The sequence below is a fragment of the Nerophis lumbriciformis genome, linkage group LG38 (assembly GCF_033978685.3).
Source record: "Nerophis lumbriciformis linkage group LG38, RoL_Nlum_v2.1, whole genome shotgun sequence".
NCBI lineage: Eukaryota > Metazoa > Chordata > Actinopteri > Syngnathiformes > Syngnathidae > Nerophis > Nerophis lumbriciformis.
In genome coordinates this window covers 1,820,926-1,840,167 of record NC_084585.2, presented here as the reverse complement: position 1 = coordinate 1,840,167, position 19,242 = coordinate 1,820,926, and the positions used below count along the sequence as shown (strand labels likewise).

General features: G+C 37.0%; 1 protein-coding gene across 4 annotated transcripts in view; it reads left to right on the top strand.

The window, feature by feature from the left end:
* The first annotated feature begins 479 nt into the window (after nucleotides 1–479).
* cast (calpastatin) overlaps nucleotides 480–19,242 on the top strand; it is a 113,423-nt gene continuing 94,660 nt past the window's right edge. The window contains exon 1 of one of the 4 annotated variants that reach the window (XM_061932677.2): nucleotides 480–745. In XM_061932677.2, the coding sequence (XP_061788661.2) occupies nucleotides 704–745 (42 nt within the window). In that variant the 5' untranslated portion in view covers nucleotides 480–703. Of the gene's footprint in view, nucleotides 746–11,752; nucleotides 11,964–19,242 lie in introns of those variants that run through there. The other 3 variants (XM_061932683.2, XM_061932678.2, XM_061932684.2) reach the window with 3 other exon arrangements.

The window sequence follows — 19,242 nt, the reverse complement described above, 5'->3', positions numbered from 1 at the left end:
TTGTACTTATTTTGATTATTATTATTTCTTAATTGTTTGTAAATGTTGCAGTTTATAAATAAAGGTTTATAAAATTTGAAAATAAATTATAAAAATAAATAAATAAATAAATAAATAAATAAAAAGTGTAAAGCACACAAGTTCAGTCAATAATTTAAATTTATAACACAGCATCGTCGTTTTCACAGCTTTTTGCTTGTTAGAGGTAGAGAGTGTTTTAACGTAGAGTTGTAATTCTTTTTTAAAGGCACAAAAAAACATGTCGGGTATTGAGAAACTTACATTTATGAATATAAAAACAAACGACGTGTTTTGTTTGTACAAACCCAACCCTAACTCGTCTATTTCCGTTTCTTTGTGCATTGAAAAGTTGTCAATAAAGTTGGAGCAGGAAAAAGTGGGCGTGTCCCACAACCCGGGCGTTGTTTTGCTAGCATAAACATAAAGTGCTTTCAAACTGAGATTACACGATAAAAGTCTGCTTTCATGACACAAATGTTTGTTTAGGAGGATAATAAGTGTAACACTTGTTGAGGAGGATAATAAGTGTAACACTTGGACACACGCAGGGTTAACTTACTGCAGCTGAAAGTGTTGCCAGCGGGAGGAGTTTAACTTCTTCTCACTTCCCTCCACTTTTTCACTTTACTTCTACTTTGTGCGAGCATCCATCCATTTTATACCGCTTGTCATTGTCATCAACATGCCCCACAAGAGGAGGAACCACAAACACGCGGAGAAAGAGGTGAGTCTTCTTTTTACACCAACATCTTACATCCATCCATCCATTTTATACCGCTTCTTACGTCCTTACAATGGCATCCATCTCTGCTTTCAGCCATGTTGGATGTCTGGGATCATGCATTAATTCATGTTGGATGTCTGTGATGACACATTTCTTCATGTTGGATGTCTGTGATGACACATTTCTTCATGTTGGATGTCTGTGATGACGCATTTCTTCATGTTGGATGTCTGTGATGACACATTTCTTCATGTTGGATGTCTGTGATGACACATTTCTTCATGTTGGATGTCTGTGATGACACATTTCTTCATGTTGGATGTCTGTGATGACACATTTCTTCATGTTGGATGTCTGTGATGACACATTTCTTCATGTTGGATGTCTGTGATGACACATTTCTTCATGTTGGATGTCTGTGATGACACATTTCTTCATGTTGGATGTCTGGGATGACACATTTCTTCATGTTGGATGTCTGTGATGACACATTTCTTCATGTTGGATGTCTGTGATGACACATTTCTTCATGTTGGATGTCTGTGATGACACATTTCTTCATGTTGGATGTTTGTGATGACACATTTCTTCATGTTGGATGTCTGTGATGACACATTTCTTCATGTTGGATGTCTGTGATGACACATTTCTTCATGTTGGATGTCTGTGATGACGCATTTCTTCATGTTGGATGTCTGTGATGACACATTTCTTCATGTTGGATGTCTGTGATGACACATTTCTTCATGTTGGATGTCTGTGATGACACATTTCTTCATGTTGGATGTCTGTGATGACACATTTCTTCATGTTGGATGTCTGTGATGACACATTTCTTCATGTTGGATGTCTGTGACGACACATTTCTTCATGTTGGATGTCTGTGATGACGCATTTCTTCATGTTGGATGTCTGTGATGACACATTTCTTCATGTTGGATGTCTGTGATGACACATTTCTTCATGTTGGATGTCTGTGATGACACATTTCTTCATGTTGGATGTCTGTGATGACACATTTCTTCATGTTGGATGTCTGTGATGACACATTTCTTCATGTTGGATGTCTGTGATGACACATTTCTTCATGTTGGATGTCTGTGATGACACATTTCTTCATGTTGGATGTCTGTGATGACACATTTCTTCATGTTGGATGTCTGTGATGACACATTTCTTCATGTTGGATGTCTGGGATGACACATTTCTTCATGTTGGATGTCTGTGATGACACATTTCTTCATGTTGGATGTCTGTGATGACACATTTCTTCATGTTGGATGTCTGTGATGACACATTTCTTCATGTTGGATGTTTGTGATGACACATTTCTTCATGTTGGATGTCTGTGATGACACATTTCTTCATGTTGGATGTCTGTGATGACACATTTCTTCATGTTGGATGTCTGTGATGACGCATTTCTTCATGTTGGATGTCTGTGATGACACATTTCTTCATGTTGGATGTCTGTGATGACACATTTCTTCATGTTGGATGTCTGTGATGACACATTTCTTCATGTTGGATGTCTGTGATGACACATTTCTTCATGTTGGATGTCTGTGATGACACATTTCTTCATGTTGGATGTCTGTGATGACACATTTCTTCATATTGGATGTCTGTGATGACACATTTCTTCATGTTGGATGTCTGTGATGACACATTTCTTCATGTTGGATGTCTGTGATGACACATTTCTTCATATTGGATGTCACATTTCTTCATGTTGGATGTCTGTGATGACACATTTCTTCATGTTGGATGTCTTTGATGACACATTTCTTCATGTTGGATGTCTGGGATGACACATTTCTTCATGTTGGATGTCTGTGATGACACATTTCTTCATGTTGGATGTCTGTGATGACGCATTTCTTCATGTTGGATGTCTGTGATGACACATTTCTTCATGTTGGATGTCTGTGATGACACATTTCTTCATGTTGGATGTCTGTGATGACACATTTCTTCATGTTGGATGTCTGTGATGACACATTTCTTCATGTTGGATGTCTGTGATGACACATTTCTTCATGTTGGATGTCTGTGATGACACATTTCTTCATGTTGGATGTCTGTGATGACACATTTCTTCATGTTGGATGTCTGGGATGACACATTTCTTCATGTTGGATGTCTGTGATGACACATTTCTTCATGTTGGATGTCTGTGATGACACATTTCTTCATGTTGGATGTCTGTGATGACACATTTCTTCATGTTGGATGTTTGTGATGACACATTTCTTCATGTTGGATGTCTGTGATGACACATTTCTTCATGTTGGATGTCTGTGATGACACATTTCTTCATGTTGGATGTCTGTGATGACGCATTTCTTCATGTTGGATGTCTGTGATGACACATTTCTTCATGTTGGATGTCTGTGATGACACATTTCTTCATGTTGGATGTCTGTGATGACACATTTCTTCATGTTGGATGTCTGTGATGACACATTTCTTCATGTTGGATGTCTGTGATGACACATTTCTTCATGTTGGATGTCTGTGACGACACATTTCTTCATGTTGGATGTCTGTGATGACGCATTTCTTCATGTTGGATGTCTGTGATGACACATTTCTTCATGTTGGATGTCTGTGATGACACATTTCTTCATGTTGGATGTCTGTGATGACACATTTCTTCATGTTGGATGTCTGTGATGACACATTTCTTCATGTTGGATGTCTGTGATGACACATTTCTTCATGTTGGATGTCTGTGATGACACATTTCTTCATGTTGGATGTCTGTGATGACACATTTCTTCATGTTGGATGTCTGTGATGACACATTTCTTCATGTTGGATGTCTGTGATGACACATTTCTTCATGTTGGATGTCTGGGATGACACATTTCTTCATGTTGGATGTCTGTGATGACACATTTCTTCATGTTGGATGTCTGTGATGACACATTTCTTCATGTTGGATGTCTGTGATGACACATTTCTTCATGTTGGATGTTTGTGATGACACATTTCTTCATGTTGGATGTCTGTGATGACACATTTCTTCATGTTGGATGTCTGTGATGACACATTTCTTCATGTTGGATGTCTGTGATGACGCATTTCTTCATGTTGGATGTCTGTGATGACACATTTCTTCATGTTGGATGTCTGTGATGACACATTTCTTCATGTTGGATGTCTGTGATGACACATTTCTTCATGTTGGATGTCTGTGATGACACATTTCTTCATGTTGGATGTCTGTGATGACACATTTCTTCATGTTGGATGTCTGTGATGACACATTTCTTCATATTGGATGTCTGTGATGACACATTTCTTCATGTTGGATGTCTGTGATGACACATTTCTTCATGTTGGATGTCTGTGATGACACATTTCTTCATATTGGATGTCACATTTCTTCATGTTGGATGTCTGTGATGACACATTTCTTCATGTTGGATGTCTTTGATGACACATTTCTTCATGTTGGATGTCTGGGATGACACATTTCTTCATGTTGGATGTCTGTGATGACACATTTCTTCATGTTGGATGTCTGTGATGACACATTTCTTCATGTTGGATGTTTGTGATGACACATTTCTTCATGTTGGATGTCTGTGATGACGCATTTCTTCATGTTGGATGTCTGTGATGACACATTTCTTCATGTTGGATGTCTGTGATGACACATTTCTTCATGTTGGATGTCTGTGATGACACATTTCTTCATGTTGGATGTCTGTAATGACACATTTCTTCATGTTGGATGTCTGTGATGACACTTTTCTTCATGTTGGATGTCTGTGATGACACATTTCTTCATGTTGGATGTCTGTGATTTCACATTTCTTCATGTTGGATGTCTGTGATGACGCATTTCTTCATGTTGGATGTCTGTGATGACACATTTCTTCATGTTGGATGTCTGTGATTAAGGCTGCAGCTAACGATTATTTTTCTATATTTTTTTCGATTAATCGGTTAATCTATAGATTATTTTTTTCGATTAATCTATAGATTATTTTTCCTTTTACCGATTATTTTTTTTATTTAAAATGAAGATGAAAAAATAAATGTAGGCCAGTTTTTTCAAAAGGCATGGCTTTTATTTACAAAAAAAAAAGTATGGCCACTCAGTCAACATTGACAACAACATGACAAAATATTCTGTAACAATGTAAACATTTAACAAAATTAAAAGTAGCTTATTTGCTTTTAATGTGCAAATATAAAAGTAGACATCCAGTGCAAATCTTAATATTCTGCAATAGTATAAGCATTTCAAAAGTAAAAGTATTGCTTATTTTGCTTTAAAATGTGCAAAAATAAAGATAAACATCCAATTCAAAAAAGTGCAAAACGGAAATATTCTGTAACAACAGTGTAAACATTTCAACAAAAGTAAAAGTATTGCTTATTTGCTAAAATGTGCAAAAATAAAGATAAACATCCAATACAAAAAAGTGCAAAACGAAATATTCTGTAACAACAGTGTAAACATTTCAACAAAAGTAAAACTTTTGCTTAATAACACAACAATGATAGTATGATTAAAGTGAAAGTTAATTGTTGGTTTGTACATAGTATACGTAATTGTTAATGTTGTAAAAGGTATTTGCACAACTAATTAACGTTAGCGTTAAAGAGGAGCGCGTCTTTGTAAACACTGAACAGGCACGCCAAACGCTCCTCTCAGAGCGAAACGGTGCTTTAGTTTATGAATTTACAACGCAGATACAAATGACACATTCATGTTTTTGTGTAATGATGACAACGTATACTCACGCGGACGATTGACTAGTTGATGGTGATGGCAAGAACGCTGCCGTTGTGCTGCTATGATAGGCCATTTCCGCTCGACACAGTGTGCATACAACAACATTATTAGCAGAGGTGGGTAGAGTAGCCAGAAATTGTACTCAAGTAAGAGTACTGTTACTTTAGAGATTTATTACTCAAGTAAAAGTAAGGAGTAGTCACCCAAATATTTACTTGAGTAAAAGTAAAAAGTATGTTGTGAAAAAACTACTCAAGTACTGAGTAACATACACACACATCATATTTCTATATATATATGTATGTGTATATATATATATACACACACACACACACACACACACACACACACACACACACACACACACATATATATATATATATATACACACACACACACACACACACATATATATATATATATACATACATTGATATATACAGTATATAATTTATATTTATTTATTTTGCCGTTTTTGTTTACATGTTAAAGGTGTTTTAATAATTATACATGCATGTTTAACATATAGATTCCTTTCTTTCATGAAGACAAGAATATAAGTTGGTGTATTACCTGATTCTGATGACTTGCATTGATTGTAATCAGACAGTAGTGATGACAAACGTCCAGGTTTTCAAATGGAGGAGAAAAAAAAGTTCCTCCTTTCTGTCTAATACCACATGAAAGTGGTTGTTATTTGGCATCTTATATGTCCAGCTTCCATATTCGTTTTTATACACTTTACAAGAAATACATTGGCGGCAAACTCCGTAGCTTGCTAGCTTGTTTGCGCTGGCTTTCGGAGACTCTTATTTTGAAAGCGCAGGCGCGATGGAGCGGGACTTTTATTGTGAAGACAGGAACTGTGCAGTCAGTCTTTACGGTTGAAATAAAAAAAGGGTCTTTTTTCCTTCACACTTTTGATTGATTGATTGGAACTTTTATTAGTAGATTGCACAGTACAGTACATATTCCGTACAATTGACCACTAAATGGTAACACCCGAAGTTAGCTCGGAGCCAGTCAGGTCATGTGACCCCTGGCTCTGTTTGATTGGTCCAACGTCACCAGTGACTGCATCTGATTGGTGGAACGAAGTGAAACGTCACCAGTAAGGCAGGCACTATGATGGTCTGTCTGACAGACCAAAACAAACAAAGCGTGCATTAACAGATCGATAAAAATTAGTAGCGAGCTGAATGTAGATAAAAGTAGCGGAGTAAAAGTAGCGGAGTAAAAGTAGCGTTTCTTCTTAGGCCGTTTATTGAAATACTCCCACACTTTTGACGACTTTTGGCGTGCTTTTTTCCCCTCGCTCGCACCGCTCGCATCGTCTGCTTCGCGCTCCGCCATGACGGTAGTGTGACGTAAATATGCGACGCGTCGACGAACAAAAACGTCCTCGACGTATTTACGTAACCGATGACGTCGACTATGTCGACGCGTCGTTTCAGCCCTACTGTGATGACACATTTCTTCATGTTGGATGTCTGTGATCATACATTTCTTCATGTTGGATGTCTGTGATGACACATTTCTTCATGTTGGATGTCTGTGATGACACATTTCTTCATGTTGGATGTCTGTGATGACACATTTCTTCATGTTGGATGTCTGTGATGACACATTTCTTCATGTTGGATGTCTGTGATGACACATTTATTCATGTTGGATGTCTGTGATGACACATTTCTTCATGTTGGATGTCTGTGATGACACATTTCTTCATGTTGGATGTCTGTGATGACACATTTCTTCATGTTGGATGTCTGTGATGACACATTTCTTCATGTTGGATGTCTGTGATGACACATTTCTTCATGTTGGATGTCTGTGATGATGCATTTCTTCATGTTGGATGTCTGTGATGACACATTTCTTCATGTTGGATGTCTGTGATGACACTAGTGATGGGTTGATGAGGCGTCATGAAGCGTTTCGACACATTGCAAAACTGTATTGATACTGTGTCGATACTGTGTCACTAAATACTGACATCTGCTGGACATTAAAAATCCCTACAGGCAACCTATGGACCGACTCAACTGACACTGATTTGATGCCCTAGTACAGGGGTCACCAACCTTTTTGAAACCAAAAACTACTTCTTGGGTACTGATTAATGCGAAGGGCTACCAGTTTGATACACACTTAAATAAATAAATATATTGTCATTTGTAAGTTACACGTAAGTGTGATTTAAACAAGAATAGCTAAATAAATACATTTATATATATAAAAAAAATGGGTATTTCTGTCTGTCATTCCGTTGTACATTTTTTTTTCCTTTTACGGAAGGTATTTTCTAGAGAATAAATGATGAAAAAAACACTTAATTGAACGGTTTAAAAGAGGAGAAAACACAAAAAAAAATCAAATCAAATTTTGAAACATAGTTTATCTTTAATTTCGACTCTTTAAAATTGAAAATTCAACCGACAAAAAGAAGAGAAAAACTAGCTAATTTGAATCTTTTTGAAAAAATTAAAAAAATAATTTATGGAACATCATTAGTAATTTTTCCTGATTAAGATACATTTTAGAATTTTGATGACATGTTTTAAATTGGTTAAAATCCAATCTGCACTTTGTCAGAATATTTAACAAATTGGACCAGGCTATATTTCTAACAAAGACAAATCAGTATTTCTTCTAGATTTTCCAGAACAAAAATTTTAAAAGAAATTCAAAATACTTTGAAATTAGATTTAAATTTGATTCTACAGATTTTCTAGATTTGCCAGAATAATTTTTTTGAATTTTAATCATAGTAAATTTGAAGAAATATTTCACAAATATTCTTCGTTGAAAAAACAGAAGCTAAAATATGTATTATTCTTTGCAATGAAAAAAAAAAAAATTTACTTGAACATTGATTTAAATTGTCAGGAAAGAAGAGGAAGACATTTAAAAGGTAAAAAGGTATATGTGTTTAAAAATCCTAAAATCATTTTTAAGGTTGTATTTTTTCTCTAAAATTGTATTTCTAAAAGTAATAAGAAGCAAAGTAAAAAAAATAAATGAATTTGTTTAAACAAGTGAAGACCCATCCATCCATTCATTTTCTACCGCTTATTCCAAGTGAAGACCAAGTCTTTCAAATATTTTCATGGATTTTCAAATTCTATTTGAGTTTTGTCTCTTTTAAAATTAAAAATGTCGAGCAAAGCGAGACCAGCTTGCTAATAAATAAATTACATTTAAAAAATAGAGGCAGCTCACTGGTAAGTGCTGCTCTTTGAGCTATTTTTAGAACAGGCCAGCGGGCGACTGATCTGGTCCTTACGGGCTACCTGGTGACCGCGGGCACCGCGTTGGTGACCCCTGCCCTAGTATATACAATAATATAAACCAAGTCATTTAGGATTATTTCATATCTTCATTTAAATAAAAATATATTTGTATCTTTTTTAGATACAGTCAATAAATAATGTGAACATGTATCATAACATGGACATCTAAGAGAACGTGTTGTGGATGATTGTGGACTGGGAATTTATTTTATTTTATTTTTTTACACATTTTTATAAAAAAAAAAAAGTTTTTCCGACGTATTACATTTTAGACGATTTCTCTTCTTAGTTATTATTTCTCCGGCTGTAGAAAAGAGCCGCTCACAGGGCACAGAGGAGGCGACACAGTTGGCGTATCGGTCACGTGACCAAAACAGCTCATGATCGGTCACGTGACTTTCTAAAACCGACACAGGGTTTTGCTCTATGAGCTCGACGCATGCGCCGATGCATCGGTGTTGCCGGACCCATCACTAGCTGACACATTTCTTCATTCCCTGCATTCTTTTTCAGTGCAAACAGGAAGTGTGTGGAAATCAAACTTTATGATGTGTTGCACAACTTTGACCGATACAAAGATCCCCCTGATGAAGAAGTCCCTTGGGGCTCTGGGTGCATCTGTTAAAAGCAGCCTCAGAAACCTTGGACTTGTGTTGGATCAGTCCAAGTCTTTAGAGGGTCCCTGTCCAAAAACTGTTTTTAGCACCTCAGAAATATTGCTAAAGTCAAAATTGGATGTGGAAATGATCTTTCACACGGTCAGTTCATCTGGTATTGACTATTGCAATTCTCTCTTTACTCTTTTCAACAAGTCAACACTAAAGAGACTTCGGACGCTACAAAATACAGCTGCCAGACTTTAGACTAGACTTAAGACCAGACTTAAGACCAGACTTAAGACCAGACTTTAGACCAGACTTTAGACCAGACTTTAGACCAGACTTTAGAACAGACTTTAGACCAGACTTTAGACCAGACTTTAGAACAGACTTTAGAACATAATTTAGACCTGAACAGTCCATATCACTCCCATTTGATCCAGTCTTCATTGGCTTCCAGTCACGTTCACTTGAAGATTTTAGTCCTGACTTTGGTGGTGGGGCCCCTCAGTACATCACTGACTTGTTATGTCCCTACTCTTCAGGGTCGTAAAAGTACCAATGATAGTCACACATTCACTCGGTGTGGTGAAATGAACCTCTGAATTTGACCCATTCCCTTGTTCCACCCCCCTGGGAGGTGAGGGGAGGTATGACTCGGTCAGGGTTTGAACTCACAACTTACCGATCTCAGGGCGGACACTCTTAACAGGCCAAATGGTCTCCTAAAGATCCCGATAACTGGTTTTAAAAGCCGTGCAGACCTGGCATTCCAGGCTGTAGCTCCCAGACTCTGGAACAACTTGCACCAGTCCCTCCGTGATCTTGACTGTGTTGACACTTTTAAGAAACATTTGAAAACTTCTCTTTTTAGTAAAGCTTTAAGTTAATGCACCTTTTAATTATCACTTTCAATCCACTTTGTATCATTTTTAGAATGTTGTTGTTTTCATTGAATTGTTGTTTTACTTCATCTATGTTTTGTACAGCGCTTTGGCATTTTATTTGTGAAAAGTGTTTTATAAATAACATTGACTTACTTACTTACTCACTTACTCACTTACTCACTTACTCACTTACCGTATTTTCCGCACCATAAGGCGCCCTGGGTTATAAGCCGCGCCTTCAATGAAAGGCATATTTCAAAACTTTGTCCACCTATAAGCCGCCCCGTGTTGTAAGCCGCATCTAACTGCGCTAAAGGAATGTCAAAAAAACAGTCAGATAGGTCAGTCAAACTTTAATAATATATTAAAAACCAGCGTGATGTGGGCGCGCATGGAGTCGTATATCAACATGGACGGAGCTGCGTGAAAAAAGCCACCCGGCCTCTTCGCGTAAACTTCCCTTAACCACTCGCTCATCTTTTCTTCATCCATCCATCCCTTCGAGTTAGCTTTTATGATGACGCCGGCTGGAAAGGTCTCTTTTGGCAAGGTCTTCCTTTTGAATATCACCATGGGTGGAAGTTTCTGGCCATTAGCATGGCAAGCTAGAACCACAGTGAAGGATGACTTCTCATTCCCTGTGGTGCGAATATTCACCGTACGTGCTCCCGTTGTATCCACAGTGCGGTTCACAGGAATATCAAAAGTCAGTGGAACCTCGTCCATGTTGATAATGTTCTCTGGCCGGATCTTTTTTTCAGCTATCTTGTTTTTACAATATGCACGGAAAGTAGCCAGCTTTTCTTGAAAGTCTTTAGGCAGTTGCTGTGAAATAGTAGTCCGTGTGCGGATGGAGAGATTGCGTCTTTTCATGAACCGGATCCCTGTCGCTTAGTAGGAGCCATTTTGTGGTCTTTACAGATGTAAACACACAAAGGAAATGAAACGTAATATCCGCGCGCTTTTTCTTCTTCTACGCGGGCGGGTGGTTGCTTACAGTAGAAGAAGAAGCGCTTCCTGTTCTATGGGGGCGGGTGCTTACCTTGGCGGTTGCTTGCGTAGAAGAAGAAGCACTTCCTCTTCTACGGGGAAAAAAGATGGCGACTGTTTACCGTAGTTGCGAGACCGAAACTTTATGAAAATGAATCTTAATATTAATCCATATATAAAGCGCACCGGGTTAAAAGCCGCACTGTCAGCTTTTGAGTAAATTTGTGGTTTTTAGGTGCGGCTAATAGTGCGGAAAATACGGTACTTACTTACTTACTTACTTACTTACTTACCATCAAGTGTTGTTCATGCATTGAGTCACCATGATGACATGTGCAGGCCACTTACATGGAAGTGGGATGATAGTGAGGAGTGGTGCACAACACACACACACACACACACACACACACACACACACACACACACACACACACACACACACACACACACACACACACCCACACGGACCCAGGTCAAAACTTGACTATTGTTTAGTGTGAGCGGAAGAGTGTGCAGGAAAAGAATGGAGTGTATGCAAGCGTGTGAGTGAGTTGTGTGTAATTGTGTGTTGGGGAGTGGCATGAGAAAGTTATTTGACGTTAGGAAAAAGAAGAGAAGTTCCAGTTCCGTGTGGTTGCTTGACTGCAGCCTTGTGATCGTCCCCGTGCACTCATGGCGTACGCAGCCTTCTATAATGTAAGTACTTTTCCATCTGGCCAGTAGCTGCGTAGCTTCAGTCCGTCGCACAGCTGGAAGAGTTTTTGCTTTGAGAGCATCCGAACAAGTCTGAACATGAATGAAGCTTGTGTACTTTTCATTGTTGCTGCGAGTGATTACAAATACTACTATATTTCAAAATGGCTGCCTCAAGGATGGATCTGTTCTGGACTAAGTCCGCCTAGAGGGCTAAGTCCGCCCAGGTTGTTTGGTTCTAGCGACTGTCAGAATAGAAGGAGGAGGCTAGGACTTTTATTCTGGTGAGCAGCATTAAGAAGACAATGCTGGCTAAAAAGCGGGTCGTTTGAAGATGGTCCCACTGCTCGCCCAATTCTGCTGCCACTCCTGGTTCTGGTTCTGGTTCTGCTTCAATCCATTGATACTGAAAGTTAATACTTCCTCTAAACCAGTGCTTCTCAATTCTTTTGTTACGCTCCCCCACTCTCCAGTAGTGACATGCGGATCGATACTGAAATATCCATACCAGATGGTTACGCTCCAATATCGATTGTCCAATCAAAACTTGTATGACTTTAGTTCAGGGCTGTCCACACTTTTTTAACCAAGGGCCACTTAGTGAAAAGTCAAAGAATGCGGGGGCCATGTTGATGTTTTTTGTATTTAAAAAAAGCTAAAAAACAATATTGTGTCAGCTTTGTATTATAAGTGACTAAGTGTATTATTATGGATTATTAGTTTGAGCATTTCAGCTTTTTCTCATTACATACCTATTTGTTTGCTCTTTTTTCTTCCATTTTTAAGAACAGAACAATAATGATGATAATAATAATAAGATTGTGTAACTGCATAACATAGTGTGTCAAATGTTGGCTGTACGAAAATATTAATGTTCAGTTACAAATGTAACTGTTTATTATCGGGGTGTAACGGTACACAAACATTTCGGTTCAGTACGTACCTCGGTTCATTTTCGGTACAGTAAGAATACAACAAAATGTAAATTTTTGGGTTATTTATTTACCAAATTTGCAAAATCTTCCACCAAAAATATTTTTCTTAGTGTAATATTTGATGTGAAGTAATGGGAACCTTGGATAGGTCAATAATTCATAATATTGATTTTGATTCAATATTATGTTTTGATCAATGACAGTTTGAAAGAAAAAAAAAAACAGCTTTGTTTTATTAGTCAACATTGCAACTTTTTCTAAATTACACTTTCTTTATTTCACTTTTGTTATGTTTTTGTTTATTTGAATAGTATTTTTAGAATGTGCCGTGGCCCTTTAAAACATTAGCTGTGGGCCGCAAATGGCCTCCGGGGCACACTTTTGACACCCCTGCTATAGATAATAAAAAATTAAATGTGATAAATCTATGGATGAAAAGCGTTTATCATAACTCTCTCTCTCTCTCTCGGTCTCTGTCCCTCCCTCACCAATGCTGCTGTTTGTTTTGTTTTTAACCCCTTCTTAACCCTGAACATCAGGGCCGGCCCGTGGCATAGGCCGTATAGGCAAATGCTAAGGGCGCCGTCCATCAGGGGGCGCCACGCCAGTGCCACAAATGTTGGAGAAAAAAAAAAAAAAAAAAAAAGTTGGTATTATTATTTCTAAATACAAAAAATAATCCCACGTTAATTAAAATGCAAAGTAAAGCCTATTTAATAGAAATATTATTTGTTACAACATTACGCCCCCCCCCCCCCCCCCCCTCTCCCCCGCACGGTGCGCCCCCTCCCTTCCCGTATCATTACTCTTTTTGGACGTCACCACATCAAAAAATCAACACAAGATGTCAAAACGGTCAAAACTGTCAGGTGCCCAGGGAAGAAAAAAGAGAAAAGAAGAGGAGTAGAAATGAGAAAAGACAGAAGTAGCAGGTAGGTAACGTTAGCCTACATGAAATTATTTGTCTGTTACAGAATGTGATAGTAACCTGGCTTTTTAGCATTAAGCTAATGTTACATGATTCGGCAATTGCTAATCAATAAATAGCTAGTTCTGTTTTAACGTCGGGTTAATATTGTGGAGGGGGCTAAATTGTTATGGAAAATAATAATGTAACGTTAGGTAATTACAGTACTCCCACCTTACATTCCTCAGGGACATTTGTATTAGATCTTTTAAGCAGGTGTTTTTTGTTTACATTGTTATTGCCTTCTGGTTAGCTAATGTTTGCCCTGCAGGTAATAGTCACTTTTCCACCCCTTTATATATTAGGTATAGTTGTAAGTAAAAAAAAAAAAAGGTCAAAGACAAAGCTATTCGGTTTCTTGTGAGTATATACACTTCACTGCCGATGTGGGGGGGCGCCACCTAAAATCTTGCCTAGGGCGCCAGATTGGTTAGGGCCGGGCCTGCTGAACATACATTGAAAATACACGCAACCCTAACTCAAAATGCCGGACATTTGAGGCATTTAAGAAACTCCGCCCTGACAGCTCCGCAAAAGAGGACATGTCCGGTGAAAAGAGGACGTATGGTCAGTCTATCCTAGCCCGTTAGCTGCTAGCACGCCGTGTGTTGTGCCTCGGTGTGCATTGTTTACACAACGTGCGTTACGCTACTTAATATGTCCGTGTGGAAACTGGTTCGGTACACCTCCGAACCGAACCGGAACCCCCGTACCGAAACGGTTCAATACAAATACACGTACCGTTACACCCCTAGTTTATTAGTGTTTTCAAATGAATTCATTCATAAAGTTGAGTTTTTTTATATTTACTAACTGACTAAACTTTGTTTATAGTTAAAGTATATTTGTATTTTTTTATTTTGAGAGCTTCTAATATTTTAGATCAGGACTCAGTGTCTAAACTTTTGCTTACTGAAAAGTCAAGTATGGGGGCGCCATTTCATTATTTTTCTATTTGAAAAAAAAATGCTAAAATGTATTTACTAAAGATAACATGCTGTGTTATTGGTGACTATCTATATTATTATTATTATTATTAATTTAAAAAATTCAGATTTTTTTTCATTACTTTTAGATTTTTTGCTCCTCTTTCTTACATTTTCACTGTTGTTTTTTTTACAGATAGAAATGTTATTTAAACATTAGGTATATTTGCACAAAGTATCGGATCAGTATAACTTGGTATAATATAAAAAAAAAAAAAAGTGGTATCGCACATCTACGTTCCACCGTGACTATAAATACTGCATTTCCGGACTATAACCCGCACCGGACTATAATCCGCAGATATTCACTGGTATGTTGGGAACTGAGATATTTACATAAAATATTTTGTAAGTGTTTATTTACACTTTAATTGTTTCCAAACGTTGCCTGTAACACGGCAGTAAAACGGCTGATCAAACAAAACAGAAAAGTCATTGATGTTTTTATTCATCCTTTATGAGGTGAATAAGATTTTCTTCTTTTTAATAAGGTTCAAGATGTTTATCAGGATTATTCTTCCTCGTACTTTGTGAACACTTTGAGTTTGATAGGTTTCTTAGAGTGAGTCATTTTAGTACATTGTTTGATTTCTTTTGCTTAATCCGTTCCATCCTTTAGCCGTCAGCCAAGTACAATCCATAAATTAGCCGCACCGTTGTATAAGCCGCAGAGTTCAAAGCTTAGGAAAAAAGTAGCAGGTTATAGATGGGAAAATAGGGTAGTGTAATTAGGCTATAAAATTGTTATAAGTACACCTCTGCACAACATTGTATGTTTATTAACATTAAAGAAAACATGTTAGTGAATAGTAGGGGAAAAAGAAAGCATGTTCTCCCTGGGTTCCCCCCCAACGCCACACTATTTGAGATAGAATGCTCCAACCAAAGGGAATAAGCGGTAGAAAATGGATGGATGGATGGATGGATGGATGGATGGATGCTCCAACCATAGAAACCAGGGAGTATGCAATGTGTGAGTTTGAGAGCCGGCGTTACCATGGTAACCTCAAGCAAGTGTCCAAAGAATGCCTCCCTACACATTCCATTCTACTTGAGGAAATATCCCCAACAGATTAATGGAAGCATCCTCACTTAACCATAACTTTTACTAACAACTCTTACAATGGATGAATTTATGTTTAGTGCTAAATTTGACCAGTAGAGGGCGACAACGCTAAGTCACATACAATGTTTGGTGTGGGAATGTTGTGTCATTTTTATACGTGTAAACATTTGCAGTTTATTGTGTGAACATATTAACACTAAACCTATTTTATTTATGCTTAGTGCTAAATTTGACCAGTAGAGGGCGATTACGCTAATAGTGATAAATCGCATACAATGTTTGGTGTGTGCGAATGTTGTGTCATTTTTGTATGTGTAAACATTTGCAGTGTATTGTGTGAACATATTAACACTAAACCTATTTTATTTATGTTTAGTGCTAAATTTGACCAGTAGAGGGCGACAACGCTAATAATGATAACTCGCATACAATGTTTGGTGTGGGAATGTTGTGTCATTTTTATATGTGTAAACATTTGTAGTGTATTGTGTGAACATATTAACACTAAACCTATTTTATTTATGTTTAGTGCTAAATTTGACCAGTAGAGGGCGACAACGCTAATAGTGATAACTCGCATACAATGTTTGGTGTGTGTGAATGTTGTGTCATTTTTATACGTGTAAACATTTGCAGTTTATTGTGTGAACATATTAACACTAAACCTATTTTATTTATGTTTAGTGCTAAATTTGACCAGTAGAGGGCGACAACGCTAATAGTGATAACTCGCATACAATGTTTGGTGTGGGAATGTTGTGTCATTTTTATACGTGTAAACATTTGCAGTTTATTGTGTGAACATATTAACACTAAACCTATTTTATTTATGTTTAGTGCTAAATTTGACCAGTAGAGGGCAACAACGCTAATAATGATAACTCGCATACAATGTTTGGTGTGTGTGAATGTTGTCATTTTTATACGTGTAAACATTTGTAGTGTATTGTGTGAACATATTAACACTAAACCTATTTTATTTATGTTTAGTGCTAAATTTGACCAGTAGAGGGCGACAACGCTAATAGTGATAACTCGCATACAATGTTTGGTGTGGGAATGTTGTGTCATTTTTATACGTGTAAACATTTGCAGTTTATTGTGTGAACATATTAACACTAAACCTATTTTATTTATGTTTAGTGTTAAATTTGACCAGTAGAGGGCGACAACGCTAAGTCACATACAATGTTTGGTGTGGGAATGTTGTGTCATTTTTATACGTGTAAACATTTGTAGTTTATTGTGTGAACATATTAACACTAAACCTATTTTATTTATGTTTAGTGCTAAATTTGACCAGTAGAGGGCGACAACGCTAATAATGATAACTCGCATACAATGTTTGGTGTGTGTGAATGTTGTGTCATTTTTATACGTGTAAACATTTGCAGTTTATTGTGTGAACATATTAACACTAAACCTATTTTATTTATGCTTAGTGCTAAATTTGACTAGTAGAGGGCGACAACGCTAATAGTGATAAATCGCATACAATGTTTGGTGTGTGTGTGAATGTTGTGTCATTTTTGTACGTGTAAACATTTGTAGTTTATTGTGTGAACATATTAACACTAAACCTATTTTATTTATGTTTAGTGCTAAATTTGACCAGTAGAGGGCGACAATGCTAATAGTGATAACTCGCATACAATGTTTGGTGTGGGAATGTTGTGTCATTTTTATACGTGTAAACATTTGCAGTTTATTGTGTGAACATATTAACACTAAACCTATTTTATTTATGTTTAGTGCTAAATTTGACCAGTAGAGGGCAACAACGCTAATAATGATAACTCGCATACAATGTTTGGTGTGTGTGAATGTTGTGTCATTTTTATACGTGTAAACATTTGCAGTTTATTGTGTGAACATATTAACACTAAACCTATTTTATTTATGTTTAGTGTTAAATTTGACCAGTAGAGGGCGACAACACTAAGTCACATACAATGTTTGGTGTGGGAATGTTGTGTCATTTTTATACGTGTAAACATTTGTAGTTTATTGTGTGAACATATTAACACTAAACCTATTTTATTTATGTTTAGTGCTAAATTTGACCAGTAGAGGGCGACAACGCTAATAATGATAACTCGCATACAATGTTTGGTGTGTGAATGTTGTGTCATTTTTATACGTGTAAACATTTGCAGTTTATTGTGTGAACATATTAACACTAAACCTATTTTATTTATGCTTAGTGCTAAATTTCACTAGTAGAGGGCGACTACGCTAATAGTGATGAATCGCATACAATGTTTGGTGTGTGTGAATGTTGTGTCATTTTTGTACGTGTAAACATTTGCCGTTTATTGTGTGAACATATTAACACTAAACCTATTTTATTTATGTTTAGTGCTAAATTTGACCAGTAGAGGGCGACAACGCTAATAATGATAACTCGCATACAATGTTTGGTGTGTGAATGTTGTGTCATTTTTATACGTGTAAACATTTGCAGTTTATTGTGTGAACATATTAACACTAAACCTATTTTATTTATGCTTAGTGCTAAATTTGACTAGTAGAGGGCGACTACGCTAATAGTGATAAATCGCATACAATGTTTGGTGTGTGAATGTTGTCATTTTTATACGTGTAAACATTTGCAGTTTATTGTGTGAACATATTAACACTAAACCTATTTTATTTATGCTTAGTGCTAAATTTGACTAGTAGAGGGCAACTATGCTAATAGTGATAACTCGCATACAATGTTTGGTGTGTGAATGTTGTGTCATTTTTATACGTGTAAACATTTGTAGTTTATTGTGTGAACATATTAACCCTAACCCTATTTTATTTATGTAAAACACACAATGGAAGTTATACTTTTGCTATGTTTATTTTATGTTTATTTTTTCAATCTTACAAACATAAATACAGGAAGAAGGGTAAAGAAATAAAACTGAGGAAGCAAAACAATCCAAAAGAACATAAACTAGAGCTTCCGTTTCTTCACACTGTTAACTAGCTGCGCACGCTGGAAACGAGTAGCGATGGCAGAATAACGAAGTTATTGACAGTGCAGTGTGAAAACTGATGTGTTTACTTTGCAATTAAGTAAACCAAGTCTCAAAGGAATAAAACCTGCGGAGGTACTTCCTGACCATACATCCACATTTGGATGTCTGGCCCCTGAGGCCTTGGACTCTTGAAACTGTGGCCCTCTTCATTACACGGTTGAATAGCCCTGGATTAATTAGAGCGTTTATTTGGAGGTTTTTAGCATGTAAATCTGTGAGATAAATGACTTAGCAGACATGAATGACCAAGGGAAAACAATAGGTCCAAAACACAACATCCTGTTGAGTTCCCCTCAATT